This window comes from Cebus imitator, unplaced genomic scaffold, assembly GCF_001604975.1.
Source record: "Cebus imitator isolate Cc_AM_T3 unplaced genomic scaffold, Cebus_imitator-1.0 Scaffold27, whole genome shotgun sequence".
NCBI classification, from domain to species: Eukaryota; Metazoa; Chordata; class Mammalia; order Primates; family Cebidae; genus Cebus; species Cebus imitator.
This window is the reverse complement of record NW_016107342.1, coordinates 14,214,639-14,230,578: the sequence shown is the minus strand read 5'-3', so window position 1 is coordinate 14,230,578 and position 15,940 is coordinate 14,214,639. Positions and strand designations below refer to the sequence as shown.

The window sequence follows — 15,940 nt, the reverse complement described above, 5'->3', positions numbered from 1 at the left end:
AAAAGAAAAAAGAAAAGAAAAAAGAATAAAAAAGGAAAGAAACAAAATCCTGTCACCTAAGAATCCTATATCTGGCAAAACTGCCTTTCAAAATGGAGGGTGAAATTAAGACCTTCCCAGATGAGAAGATGAACAAAAGCTTAGGGAGTTCCTTACCACTAAACCTTCCCTGCAGGAAATGCTCAAGGGAGTTCTGTGGTGAAATAAAAGGACAATAGGGAATAATTTGAAGGTGTATAAAGGAATACAAATCACAAGAAAGGTAAATATGTGTGCAATTACAAAGTCTAGCATTATTTTAACAGTGGCTTGTACCATATTTCTTGTTTCCTACAAGATGTAAAAGACTAACTTAGGAAAAAAAAAAAAACTATTCTAAAAGCTAGTATTATTGTATCTTTTGTTTGCAACTCAAATTTTGCTTTCTACATAAAAGCCAATTGCATTTTCAATAATATATATTAATATTTCAGACACATAATGTATTAGGTTGGTACAAAAGTAATCGTGGTTTTTGCCATTAAAAGCAAAGGTAAGAACCGCAATTACTTTTGCACCTATCTAATCTAAGGATGTGGTTTTTGTGACATCAATAACTGAAAAGAGTGGAGTCAGAGATGTAAAGAAGCAGAGTTTTTGTGTGTTATTGAAGTTAAACTGCTATAAATACAAATTAGAGTGTTATAACGTTAGGATGTTAAGTGTAATCCCATGATAACCACAAAGATAATAGCTATAGAATATACACAAAAGCAAATGAGAAAGAAATTTAAACATTTCATCACAAAATGTCAACTAAACATAAAAAGGCCAGTAATGCAGGAATTGAGGAACAAAAAGTACTAAAGGGTATACAAGAAACTAATGGTAAAATGACAGAAGTCCCTTCTGATTATTCAGGACTTAATAAAGGAAGGAAATACGGACATATGCTACAATATGGAATAAACTTGGTGACATTATGCTGAGTAAAATAAATCAGTCACAAATCAAAACAAATACTGTAAGATTCCACATATATTAGATACTTAGAGTTATAAAAAGCATAGACACAAAAAGTAGAATGGTGGTTTCCTGGAACTAGAGAGAAGGAAGAATAGGTAATTATTGTTTAATGGGGAGAGTTACAGTTTTGCCAGATGACAAGAGTTCTAGATAAGAATGGGTGTTGATGCTTGTACAACAATATGAATATAATTAATACCACTGAAATGTGCACTTAAACTCTTTAAGATGGTAAATTTTGTGCTATGTGTATTTTAGCACAATTAAAACAATGTCTCATGAAAGAAACAGAAGTGATGACTGAGTCACTATTTGTATTTGTGTATAGTATTTATTGGTATCTTGTTTTCTATATGATAAGGATTGTATAGTATTTATTGGTATCTTGTTTTCTATATGATAAGGATTAAATTCTGCAGCTAAAGATGATTGTTTAGCTGAGCTAGGGTATGATACAGATTGAAAGTCAAAACATATTTATTTTAATTTACATTATTTCTATGTCTAAATATGTAATCTCAGTTTTCAGTTAAAAATCAAGTTTTGATAGCTGTACTGCTTTGAGTGGACACAACCACCCTTGATAAAACATTGGTTCCTTTTTGGTACATAGTATTGTCAGAACTACCTTGATTTTCCACAAAGAACATAGCATAATTGTTTGAAGTGAGAATCTCCCCTAAAAATGTCCTTAAGATTCAAAAGTCATTGTCTCAATCAACATCTCTAACACAGGATGCCATCAGTTCCTTCCAGGAAGCAGCATAAATGTTTTGGTTACTATTACATACTCAGAAATATAAGATTTTAGCTTGCTGAGACCTTTTCCTCATCTACACAATAAAATAACTGAACTAAATGATCTTGATTTTCTTTCAGCTTCCCATTTTTTTAATGTATGAGATAAACCTTTTAAGAAAGGCAAATATGGTATTTGTGTGTACTGAAAAAAATAGTATGAGAATGTCCACAACTATTGCAATGAAAAAGTCCTAGAATCTATTTTATTAAGGTGAATTGTGAAAAGTAAAGGAGAACAGAAACAAAAAAGGAAGACAGATAGTCTTATTCTAATTATTTAATGTAAGGACCTAGATCCCTTCCAGTGCCCTTTGTGAAATTTTATTTCAGTGATCTGTAGTAAGTAGAAATGCCTTTCTTTTGTCATCTTTAATTGAAACTGAATATGTAATTGAAAGCATGGTAGCATTTACTGGGGGTTCATTTAAATGTTAATTCACAGAAAGTTCGTGGAAAAAGAGATTATATTCCATAGCTGCAGAAACAGATGACTGGATGTAGGAATAAAGAACAGTCAGTCTTTGGAACTTCAGCTGTATAATCTGGGGAAAGTATCTAAACCTCTCTGAATAGTACTTACTGTGAAGATTAAATGAAGTAACAAATATAAAATGTCTGACAATTATTGGGTCACTAACATACAGTAACTCCCTTTTCTTCCTCATATTATCACCAATAATATCTTCTCACAGGCGCTTATAGCTATATAATAGATACAGAAGGTTTAAAATGTTTTTTACTTTCTGAAATTTATTATTTAATGGGTAAAGATGACCAAAAAAAGAAATAAACAACAACAAAGATAGGGAAAACAGCCTGTCAGTTTCATATTATTGAGTCCTGTGCTAAAATTTCCAGTATTTATTGAATAAATGAAATGATTACATTGTACTAAGAAATGTACATAACTTGATTGATACAATTAGCCTTATATATTATCATGGCAATAAACTATGATCTGGGGGTAGGATAAGAAAAGAGAAAAAAGTACTACTTATATAAGACAGAACAAACAAGGGATGGATTCTGAGAGTCTAATCAAATTTTGTGTCTAAGAAATATATTATTTTATTCAACAATTATTTACTGTGCATTCACAGTATCAAATATCCCAATTAACCGTAAAAGTACAAACACAAAATCATGTTATTCTAGTTTTCTTCTTAGATATGGGAACAAGAAATTAGTGAGGAAAATGAATGAATGAATGAATGAACAAATCAATACATGAAGAAAAAGCCAAAGGGGAAGTTTCCAAAGCAGAAGAAAACAAACAAACAAACAAACAAAAAAAAACAGTTAAAACAGAAGAATAAGAGCATGCGAGAGCATGTATATTAATAATATTACACAATTAGTTGCCAAGTGGATTTAGAAACTTGTTAAAGATTATTTATAATAAATTAAAATTATAAGTCAACATATACTTAATTTTATATTTGCATTTAAAATGTATTTACTATGTAAATAAGAGGTCACATATGACCCAGCATTACTCAGAGTGTTCACTTAGTACAGCAGGCAATAAATATTCCCTTATCAGATAGTCAAAATGAAGGTATTAAAGAACAATGACAATAAACCAGGGTCAGATGTCCCTTTAAAATAATATAATCCAAACTTTTAAGGAATATTTGAGTTACTTTTAGGTGCAATTAGAAAGTTTGCATAAAATCTTTTTTAGCAAAAACACATTTATTTTTTCACTGAGTACACGCTGAATTATTTGGTGGTTATTTATTTATTTATTTATTTGAGACAGGGTCTCAATCTGTCACCCAGGCTAGAGTGCAGTGGTGCAATTTCAGCTCACTGTAACTTTTACCTCCCAGGTTCAAGTGATTCTTGTGCCTCAGCCTCTAGAGTAGCTGGGACTATAGTTATGCCACCATGCCCAGCTAATTTTTGCATTTTTTGGTAAAGTCAGGATTTCACCATGTTGGCCACGGTGGTCTTGAACTCCTGACCTCAAGTGACCTGCCTGCTTCAGTTTCCCAAAGTGCTGGGATTACAGGGATGAGCCATGGTGCCCAGCCTATTTGGTGTATATTGTTATAACCTGAATAGAAATTTACCTGGGGAAATAGCTCTCTAAAGATACTGAACAATTTGTACAGGTTTATTTCAGAAATGGCTTTTTTCATGGGTGAAATATAATTGAAATTTCCCAAAAAAGTGTAGTGACAGTCTATATAATTCAAATGAATTAAACTGTCAACAATGAGATGAGATTAATATTTTATACATTTTGTATTTTATAGGTTTGATGTATATCCCGACTCTCCTTATTTTACTATTCTGGCCAGAGTTGAAGACTTATAACAAAAGACTGAAGTTTCATGATAACTTTATTCTTTATGTCCTCACAGGTAAATCCACCTTTTCACAACAATCTTGTAATATATAAATATAAACAGTCAGACTTGAGCTCTAGAGGAAGTTTCCTCATACTAAATTCTGTAAGGACCCAGTCTTATTTATTTTTTTCATTTAGACAGACTGTTCACTCAGTCTATCACTGATGGGCATTTGGATTGATTTCATGTCTTTGCTATTGTGAATAGTGCTGCATTGAACATACATGTACATGTATCTTTATAATAGAATGATTTATAATCCTTTGGTTATATACTCAGTAACGGGATTGCAGGGTCAAATGGTATTTCTGGTTCTAGGACTTTGAGGAATCATCTCACTGTCTTCCACAATGGTTGAACTAATTTACATTCCTACCAACAGTGTAAAAATATTCCTACTTCTCCACAGCCTTGTTAGCAACTGTTTCTTGACTTTTTTAATAATCACCATTTTGACTGGCATGAGATGGCATCTCATTTTGGTTTTGATTTGTATTTCTCTAGTGATTAGTGATGTTAAGCTTTCTTTTCATATATTTGAAACAGTGTTTTCTGAAGATATATCTTCTTTGTCTATAAGAAGTTTGAAAATGAGAAAAAGTAACAGCATAACATTAAGAGAAAAAAGTGGGTACAAATTAATCTAGGAGAGACTATTCATTTACACTTTCCCATATATTAACCATACTGATGATGAAAAATTGATCATCACTATAGAAATCCTATTTGAAGAAGAAGGTAAGGAGGGGAACAAGACATTTGACTAGACCCAGCCAAGAAACACTTCTTTCATGGAGAGGAAACAAAATATTGAGTAAATTATCATGCTTCAAAGAGATCTCTTGAGAGAAAATACTGAAAGGCAATAGAAGCAACACAAGTACCACGGATGAAGAAAGAGGAAGTTGGAAGGCTTGTTTAAAGTTACAGAGTGACAGGGCTGGTCCCCAGAAACCAATCCAGGCCTAAGGAAGGGAGCATAACTGCGCATTCACTGAAATGCAAAAGACACGAGAGCAACTATGTAAAAGCCTATCTGCCAGCCCTTATTCTTAAGTGCTATCTATTGGATTGAGGCTGAATTACACCACAAAACAAAAATATATTGCTTCAACATGCAACACCAGTGAAACCCACCATTAGAACTTGTCTACAACCAAGTAATTCATACAGAGTGTTGGCCCTCTGAAAGCACCCACAAATGAAGCCGATTTACTATACACAACATACATGTAAGTTAAACTTTCGAGGGGAAAAAGAATATATAAAAAAAAATTCCCATTCAAATGACAGCAAATTCACAAAGAAAAAGAAGCACCAGCTCCCTCAGATAACAAGGAATTTGTTCAAGAACTCTAGCAATTCAAAATGACAGAGTGTTTTGTCATCTCCAAAGGAACACACTAATTTTCTAGCAATGAATGGCAACGTCCAAATTGACAGACGTGGAGTTCAGAAACTGGGTGGGAAGCATACTCAACGAGATCCAAAACAAAGTTAAAATCCAAACCAGTGAAACCAGAATAATGATTTAAGAGTTGAAAGATGACATAGCTATATTAAGAAAGAATCAAACTGAACTTTTATAAATTGAAAATTTTATGGCAGAAATTTCAAAATACAATTGGAAGGCTTAACAACAGATTAGACCAAGAAGAGGAAAGAACTTCAAAGCTCGATGGCCATTTTTTTGAATCAACTGCCACATAAAAACAAAGAAAAAATAATTAAAATAAAAAGAACAAAGCCTCTGAGAAATAGGGGATTATGCAAATTGATCAAACACATAGCTCACTGACATTCCAGAGACAGAAGAAGAGAGATTTTGCAACTTGGAAAACATGTTTGAAGGTATAGTCCATGAAAAGTTTCCCCATCTTATGAGAGGTCAACATACAGATACAGAAATTCAGAGAACTCCTGTGAGATATATACAAGATCATCTTCAAAACACATAGTCATCAGATTTTCCAAGGTCAACATGAAAGAGAAAAATCTTAAAGACAGCTAGAGACAAAAGTCATATCACCTACAAAGTGAATCCTATCAGACAAATGTTGAACTTCTCTGCAGAAACCTTATAAGCCAGAAGAGACTGTGAGCCTATTTTTAGTATTCTTAAAAGAAACACCAAGAGAGAATTTCATATCCTGACAAACTGAGCTGCATAAATGAGGGAGTAATAATTTCTTTTTTTTCAAGACAAGCAATAGCTAAGGGAATTCACTATTACTGGTCTGGTCTTACAAGAAATGTTTAAGGGATTTCTAAACATGAAAATAAAATAATAATACTTGCTACTACAAAAACACATGTATATGTAGCCCACAGAGCCTGTAAAGCAACTACACAGTCAAGAGTACAAAGCAAACTGCTAACAGCACCATGATAGAAATAAAATCGCTTTATCAATATTAACTAATGTAAATAGTCTACATGCTTCACTTAAAAGACAGAGGGACAAATTGGATTTAAAACAAGACAAGAACCAATTTTCTATTGCCTTCAACAGACCCATCTCCCATGTAATGAGACACACAGGTACAAAGTTAAGGGATGGAGAAAGATCTATCACACAAATGGAAAACAAAAAAGAGCAGGTGTTGCTATTCTTGTATCGGGTAAAATAGACTTTAAACCAACAATGGTTTAAAAAAAGGGCAAAGAAGGAAACTACATAATGATGAAGGGTTCGATTCAACAAAAATACTAACTTTCCTAAATATATATGCAACCAACATTAGTGCACCCAGATTCATAAAACAATTACTTCTAGATGTAGGAAAAGTCTTAGGCAGCTACCCAGTAATAGTGGGGATATCAATGCCCCACTGACGGCATTAGACAGATTGTGGAGGCAGAAAACTGACAAATAAATTGTGTTACTCAATTAAATTCAGCACTCAACCAATTAGATTTAATAGGCTTCCACTGAATACTCCACTCAACCACCAAAATATATAGTCTTCTCATCTGCACTTGAACATAATCTAAGTTCAACCACATGCTCAGTCTGCACTTGAATATAATCTAAGTTCAACCACAAGCAAGTCTCAATAAATTTTTATAAAATCAAAATCATACCAAAAATGTTATAAAACTATAGTGGAATAGAAAAAGAAATCAGTAGCCAGAAGACCTCTCCAAACCACACAATTACATGGAAACTAAGCAACTTGCTTCTAAATGACTTACTTGTAAACAACAAAGTGAAGGCAGATATTTAAAAAAATTTTTGATATAAATGAAAATAGAGATACAGCATACTAAAACCTCAGAGATTTGACAACAGTAGTCTTAAGCGGAAAGTTCATAGCACAACACCTGAATCAAGAAGATAGAAAAATCTCAAATTAACAGTCTACTATTGCACCTAAAGGAATTCAAAAATCCTGAACAAATCAATCCAAAGGCTAGCAGAAGAAAAGAAATAACTAAAGTTAGAGGAGAACTAAAAGAAATTTAGGCCCCCAAAATACCACAAAAAGGATCACTGAAAGGAAATGTTGGGTCCTTGAAAGAATAAAAAAGATCAATAGACCACTAGCTAGTCTAACAAAGAAAACAAGAGAGAAGATCCAAATAAGCACAATCACAAATGACAATGGTGACATTACAACTGATCCCACAGAAATGCAAAAGATCCTTGGGGACTATTATGAACACCTCTGTGTGTAAAAATTAGAAAACCTAGAAGAAATGGATAAAATTTCTGGAAACACACAACTTCTTAGATTACATCAACGAGAAAGTGAAACCTTAAACAAACCAGTAACCAGTTCTGAAACTTAATCCATAATAAATACCTTACCAACCAAAAGAGTCCCGTACCAGATGGATTCACATTCAAATTCCACCCGACCTACAAAGATGATCAGGTACCAATCCTTCTGAAGCTATTTCAAAAAACCAAGGAGGAGGGACTCCTCTGTAATTAATTATATGAAAGCGGTATCATCCTAATACTCAAAATCAGACAATGAAAAAAGAAAATTACAGGTCAATACCCCTCATGAACACAGACACAAAAGTCTTCAACAAAATACTAGCAATCTAAATCCAGCAGCACATTAAAAAGTTAAGCCATCATGATCAGTAGGCTTCATTCCTGGGATGCAAGTGTGGTTCAACACATGCAAATCAATAAATGTGAATTAACACATAAACAGAATTAAAAATAAAAACCATATGATCATCTCAATAGATATGGAAAAATTTTGATAAAATCCAGCATCCTTTCATGATAAAAAACCCTTAAGTTTTTTATCTTACTAAGCAACAAAGGAATATACGTAAAAATAATAAGAGTTGACTATGACAAACCCATAGCCAACATCATACTGAACAGACAAAACCTGCAAGCTTTTCTCCTAAGGACTGGAACAGGATGAGGATTTCCACTCTCACCACTTCTATTTAACATAGTAGTGAAATCCCCAGAGAGAGCAATCAATTAATAGAAAGAAATAAAAAGGCAGCCAAATAAGAAATGAAATCATCAAATTATCTGTCTTCACTGATATGATTCTGTCTAAAATCTATAAAGACTCAGCCAAAAGGCAAGTAGCCCAGATAAGTGACTTCAGTAAAATTTCAGGATACAAAAGCAACATACAAACATCAGCAGCATTTTGATACACCAATAATATTCAAGCTGAGCGATAAGTCAAGAATGCAATCCCATTTACAATAGCTACAAAAATAAAATATCTAAAAATATATCTAACCAAGAAGACGCTGAAAGAAATTACAGATGACACAAACAAATGGAAAATCATTTCATGCTAATGGACTGGAAGAATCAGTATTATTAAAATGTTTATACTGCACATAGAAATCCACAGATTCAATAGTATTCCTATCAAAACACCAGCATAATTTTTCACAGAATTAGAAAACCATTCTAAAATTTATATGGAAAAAAAAAAATCCCAAAGAGCCAAAGTAACCCTAAGCACAAAGAATAAAGCTAGAGGCATCACATTCCCCAACTTCAAACTATGCTACAAGGTTATAGTGGCCCAAACAGCATGATAATAGTCTACAAAAATAGACCAAGAGTTCAATGGAACAGAATAAAGAATTAAGAAATAAAGCTGCACACCTAAAACTGGCTGATCTTTGACAAAGTCAACAAAAATAAGTAATGAGGAAAAGACTCCCTATTCAATAAATGGTGTTGAGAAAACTGGCTAACCATATGCAGAGGAATGAAACTGTATTCCTATCTATTACTACATACAAAAATAAAACTCAAGATAACTTAAAAACTTAAATGATAAACATTAAACTATAAAAATCCTAGAAGAAAGCCTAGGAAGTGCTCTTCTAGATATTGGCATAGGCAAAGAATTTGTGACTAAATCCTCTAAAGCAATTGCAACAAAATATATTTATATGTGAGACCTAATTAAACTAAAGACCATTCGTCAAGAAAAAGAAACCATCAACAGTAAACAGACAACTTAAAGAATGGGAGGAAGTCTTTGCAAATAATGTATACGATAAGGGACTAGTAGCCAGAATTTATAAAAACTTAAATCAATGAGAAAAAAGCAAGTAACTTCATTAGAAAATAGGCTAAGGACATGAACAGACACTTCTCAGAAAGAAGGCATGCAAGTGGTCAAGAAACATATGAAAAAATGTTCCACTAATCATGAGAGAAATCCAAATGAATACTACAATGAGACACCATCTCACACCAATTAGAATGGCTATTATTAAAGAGACAGAAAATAACAGATATTGGTGAGGCTGTGGAGGAAAGGGAACACATATATGCTATTTGTAGGAATTTAAATTAGTTCAGCCCTTGTAAAAAGAAGTTGGGATATTTTTCAAAGAAGTAAAAACAGGTCCAGGGACAATGGCTGACACCTGTAATCTCAGCATTTTGGGAAACTGAGGCAGGCAGATCACCTGAAATCAGGAGTTTGAGACTAGCCTGGCCAACATGGTGAAACCCCATCTCTACTAAAAATACAAAAATAGCCGGGTACGGTGGCTTACGCCTCTAGTCCCAGCTACTTGGGAAGCTGAAGCATGAGAATCACATGAACTCAGGAGGCAGAGGTTGCAGTGAGCTGAGATCACACCAATGCACTCCAGCCTGGGCAACAGAGTGAGACTCACTCTTAAAAAAAATAAAAATAAAAATAACTACCATTTAACCCAGCAATCTCATTATGGGTATATACCCAAAAGAAAATAAATCATTCTACCAAAAAGACACCCCTGCTTGTATGTTTATCACTGTACTACTCACAGTAGTGAAGACATGGAATCAACCTAGGTGCCCTCCAATGGTGGATTGCATTAAGAGAATGTGACACATATATACCACGGAATACTATGCAGCCAAAAAAAAAAAAAAGAACAAATTGTAATCATGTCACTTACAGTGACATGAATGTATCTGGAGACCATTATCCTAAGTGAATTAACACAGAAACAGAAAACCATATATTAGATGTTCTTATTTATAAGTGGGAGCTAAATCTTTGGTACACATGAATATAAAGATGGAAACAACAGACATTAGAGTCTCAAAAATGGAGAGAGGGAGTGGGGCAGGAAGTTGACAAACTTCCTGTTGGATGCTATGTCCACTATCCGGGTGACAGAATTAATAGAAGTCCAAACCTCAGCATTATGCAAAATAGTTTTATAATAAACCTGCAAAAGTACCCCCTGAATCTATTATGAAAAATAAAATTTGACAAAATAATTCTTTTAAAACTGATTTTAGAGAGGATACATATTGACCTTAAATTCAGAAATTTTCTGAAATGAAGATTATATATGGAATGTTTCATTTTTCAGTTTCTCCTCCTCCTTTATTATTAAAAGTTAATTTACAAGTATTTCTACCCTTTTGAAAACAATTAAGTTGAGAGAAATTGCACCATATGCTCTGCTTACTGAGGCAGTGTAAAGCTAAGAGCTGAGCATTATATGGTGGACTTGATCAGTTTTGACAGCCAGTCTTGAAACTCAAGCCAGAATCCCCTGGTCCTTCTTCCACAGCAGGTTTGGGGACTGAATTATACGACCAATTGAAGTGAATTTCTACTTTACCTTGGCAATGGCTCACAAATCCTGCATGTGCAAAGGACTTTCCTGATCAGCATTAACAATCTGTGTCATCATTTTACAACTTCTATACTAGAATATACGATCAAAATAATAATGAATATAAATATTTAAGTTCCACTTGAAATCCTTTGAACTGTCTTTTACCAAAGTCATCCCAGAATGTTAACTTGACTTAATTCCTTCACCTTGTATTCAGCATGTAGAATATTTGATTAGGGAATCCTAGTAAAATGTATAATCTGATCAATATAAATTAGGTCAAGAATTTTCCTAATTCTTTGCTTGAAACATGTCAAGGAGTCATGTAGACTAACTGGATCATTTCCATAATCATATAAGAAATACGTGGCATTCACATTGACGATATATCCTTTATGGCAATCTATTAGTGAAATTGAGATGCTCTAAATAAGAAGGGCATTAACATTAAATAGCCACTGCTTCTATAATAATTCTACCTGAGATACTATCTACAGAGCCTACAAAAGGGTATGCCATTAAATCTGGACATTCATGAGGGAAAAGCAATCTTTTAAAAATTTCATATGTAATGACTGTTTTAACTTAGTGATAAACATACATACAAGAGAGAGATGTGATCTCACATCTGAGATAACAATAAATTAACTTTAGTGCAATTTATCTTTCACAGCACGTTGTGGGGCAGTGTTAGCAGACCACAGATGCACACCCCATGAGGAGCCTTAAAAGACTTCTGTGAGGAAGGAAAAATCCAGTTTACATTTAAAGTGTTATGTAGTGATGAAATGTCAATCACTCCTAGATGAATGCCTCAAATTTTAGTCAAAAAAGGGGGAAAAAACTTTACATACACTTTTTCCTTTTTCAATCAGTATTAATAATATGCAAAAAGTTCTAGCTCATATACACTTAGAGAACAACTAAATATAGAGAGAAATTAACACAATAATGAGATAGAGGTAAAGAGAGGTGAGTGAGCACTTGAACTTATTACATAATGGAGAATGAGGGATAACGTTAAATGATAGCTTTATCGATAATTTATTCTTCTGTTTTTGAAACAAAATTCAATTCAAATATGCTCATGTTAAATCTTATAAGATGTCACAAATAATTTCTTCATTTCTGTTTTCTTTATAATTTCTACTATGTCCACTGCAAGGGAAAGACATGAATCATGTCAAGACCATTAACCGTGAGAACCTGTGTTTCACTATCTCATGGTCTATTGGTCATTGTGTAGCCGTATTTGGATCATTGCTATGACTCTTGTAATCCAGGTTATCCAGGAAAAATAAAAAATCAAACAATATGTTTTTTAATACATCACTTGGAGAATATACAAAACAGGTGGGCTGCTTCTTAGAGAACCTAGTATTACATAGATAATTTAATAACCACTGTTTCAAGAAATTACAGTTTAAAGAGAGAAAGCAGAAACAAAAGACAAAAGGGATCATGTGAGAGAAAACAATTTAGAAACTGCCTATCTTATTACTTGACAAATATTGCAGAAGACAAACATATCTCAGTGTAAAACACTTTGAAAATGCCTTCTTATGTTTAGAGAGTATATGATTTCCCTACCCCTCCTCATTAAATACTTTGTTGCTTGTTTGTTTGCACTGATATTTAAACTCAGCAGGTGCCATATGTTTTCATCCTTTTATTTATTCTTTAGTCTTCAATCAATATTTGTGAGATAAATGAAAGAATAAATAATATCTTATAGCTTTTAGCAGAAAAACATTTCTATTAAAATGGTACTGATTGCATGATTGCTTGACAGTCTAACGATTTTTTTCTGTGATATTTCCAACATTAGTTTTAAATTATTAATATGCTCTATGAATGATCAAATTTTGCAAAATATGCCATGCAAACAACAGGGTTATTATCCCCATGGATATGCTGAGAGCCACGGTCATGATCTCCTTCCTTTCTTAGCTTGTACTCTAGAAAGTCAATCAGTTGGAAATACATCCCCATTTAATCAGGGATTATTTCAAACTTCATGTAAGCAAATTTTGTATGAAATAAAAGTAAAATTATTCCTTTCTTGTTTTTTTCTTTTTCCCTGTTGAAATGGCGTTAGGGTTTAGATGATATAAAGAGTAGTAGGTAAAGCATCAAGTAAATGCAGAAAACAAAGACCACAGAAGGAATGAAGGAATAAGGAGGTATTGAGGTGAGAAACCAAAGGAAAAAAGAAAAGAGGGAAAGTAAAGAGATAGCAAATGATTGTACACAGTTCCACATGTGTATTTTTGCCTAATAAGTAATTTATTTGTTATATAATATTCTCTCTGTAATATTCTAAGTATTACTATACATCAACTTTTAAAACGAGATTTCATTAACTTACAAAATTACTAACCTTCTTTGGTACAATTGATTTGGGCTTCATCACTGAAGTCACCACAGTCGTTGTCACCATCACAGGCCCAATGGCCTGGGATGCATCTGCCACTGGAACATCTGAACTGATTATCAAAGCAAGAGTGACCACAGCCCACCTCATCACTCCCGTCCCCACAGTCGTCATCTGGAAAGAAACATCAACATGAGGCCATGAAACCTGATCCACGGAGAAAAAATTTTTCTTACAATCTCACTTTTTTTTTTTTTTTTTTTTTTTTGAGGCAGGAATAAACACCTGCAGTTGACCTTGGATATTTCCTACTTCCTCCTCAGCGCACTGGCAGACAAATCAGGAAGAGTGGCTTCTGTAGATGCTCATTTTTTTTGAGGCAGAATCTTGCCCTGTCACCCAGCCTGGAGTGTAGAGGCAAAATCTTGACTCCTGGGGCTCCAGTGATTCTCCCGCCTTATCCTCCCAAGCAACTGGGAACACATACACATGCCACCATGCCCGACTACTTTGTTTTATATATATATTTTTAGTAGGTACAGGGTTTTGCCATGTGTTGGCCAGGCTGGTATCAAACTCTTGGCCTCCAGCAATCCATCTGCCTCAGCCTCCCAAAATGCTGGGATTACAGATGTGAGCCACAGGACCCAGTTCATTTTTTTTTTTATATATAAAGTTTGTTTCGTTTTTGAAAAATGAATGATAATTCAATTGGTGGAACAAGATTTCTCATAAACAGTGAAAGAATTATTTTCATCATCACATTGCTTCTCCTCTGATTTAATATCAACTGCTAAACTGAGAGAAAAAAATCCTTGACTTTGAATTTTGAAGCTTAATTTCTCACAGAGAAATAACTAACCATTGACTGAATGCATCTATGCACCATGAAACAAGGAGGCAATTGTGACTGCAGGAATTTTGTGAAATGATACAATCAATAATATAATCATTATAAAAGATTATTACTTATGCTCCATAATTCTTATGCCCCAGTGTTTATAATTCTATCTTTAATATCCTCCCTTTTTCCCCCATTCTCCACCATGAGAACCCACTGTGTACCCCTCCTCCCTTGGCTCCTCTGTATATATTTATACTTGGAAACTATTGTACAGTATCATTAGAAATCATTTATATTCTTTATGAACAACCTTTTCAGGAGGGAGGGAAGATAAATGCGAAGTAAAAGTACATCAGATTAAATGACTGGGGATGCATTAATTCTTATATAATTCATTTACCTGTATTTGGCATAATTTAGCATAGTAATATAATTTAGTATAAGAAAAAATACCATATGAACATAAGAGGAAGCTGACAGAGTTGAGACAATCTGGAAAATTCCATAGTAATGTATAAGCTTCTCCTCCTGAGGTTACGTAAGTGCTTGAGGGAACCTGAACTGTCCAGGCTAATCCTCAATAGTTCACTGTACTACACGTTTGTAGACTTAGACTATGTCCAACATAACATTTGAAAAGCAAATCTCTATCACAGAGCCATGGGGCAAATATTGAGCTCCATTTTGTTTCATGCTAATTCCCAGTGATGTGCCAGCTGCCCGCTCACCACTTGTCTTAGCCATTTTTCTTGGCTCTGGAAGCTTCCCCTACAAACTACCTCTGAAGGAAGCCCGGCAGTCCAGACTTCCAGGCCCGCAGTCAAATCAGTGCTATACAGTGAGCATTTGGTACTTGCCAGAGTCGCAGTGCCATTTGCTGCTAATGCATCTTCCACTTTTGCATACAAATTGTGTTAGTGGCTCACAAGTTGGGAATTCTGTGAAAGATATAAAAATGTCCAAAAGAAAGCATGTTATTGACTGTGCATGACTTAATTTATATCATTTGCTAATGTGATCAGAATTCTTTCCCTGTTCTCTACAAAGACACAGAGGACATGGCAGATAAACAAATACAGTGACTATAACTTCTTGAGGACACATACTTTTAATATCTTTTAAATGAGTACTTTCCAGTGACTGAAAGCCTAGGAGAATTATTTGATGGAGGATCATTTGGATTCATTATATAATAGAAAAATGAATAGATGTCAACTCCATATGCCAAGGGACACAACCTTCATTCAGTAGATAACAACTAATGAAGCTATACACTGTGGAGATGCAAAGTAATATGTTTATGTTTTAATAGAGGAAGACCTTTTCTGAATTCAGAGAGCCAAAGAAGGAAAGTCAGATCTCACTCTGCCTCTGAAAGATGTTAACATTATAAGGTGAAAGTTAAACAAAACATAAATGCAATAAAATCAGTCAGGTAAGTCAATATCTCTCAATATCAACTGAGAGAGAGATCCAAGATGG

At 33.9% G+C, this 15,940-nt stretch overlaps 1 protein-coding gene across 3 annotated transcripts in view; it reads right to left on the bottom strand.

The window, feature by feature from the left end:
• Positions 1 to 15,940, bottom strand: part of LRP1B (LDL receptor related protein 1B) — a 1,911,091-nt gene that overhangs the window by 694,457 nt on the left and 1,200,694 nt on the right. For all 3 annotated transcript variants that reach the window (XM_017523186.2, XM_037736613.1, XM_037736614.1), the window contains exons 19-20: positions 15,316 to 15,396; positions 13,621 to 13,788 (exon numbers count right to left, since the gene is read on the bottom strand). In XM_017523186.2, the coding sequence (XP_017378675.1) occupies positions 13,621 to 13,788; positions 15,316 to 15,396 (249 nt within the window). The remainder of the gene's footprint in view (positions 1 to 13,620; positions 13,789 to 15,315; positions 15,397 to 15,940) is intronic.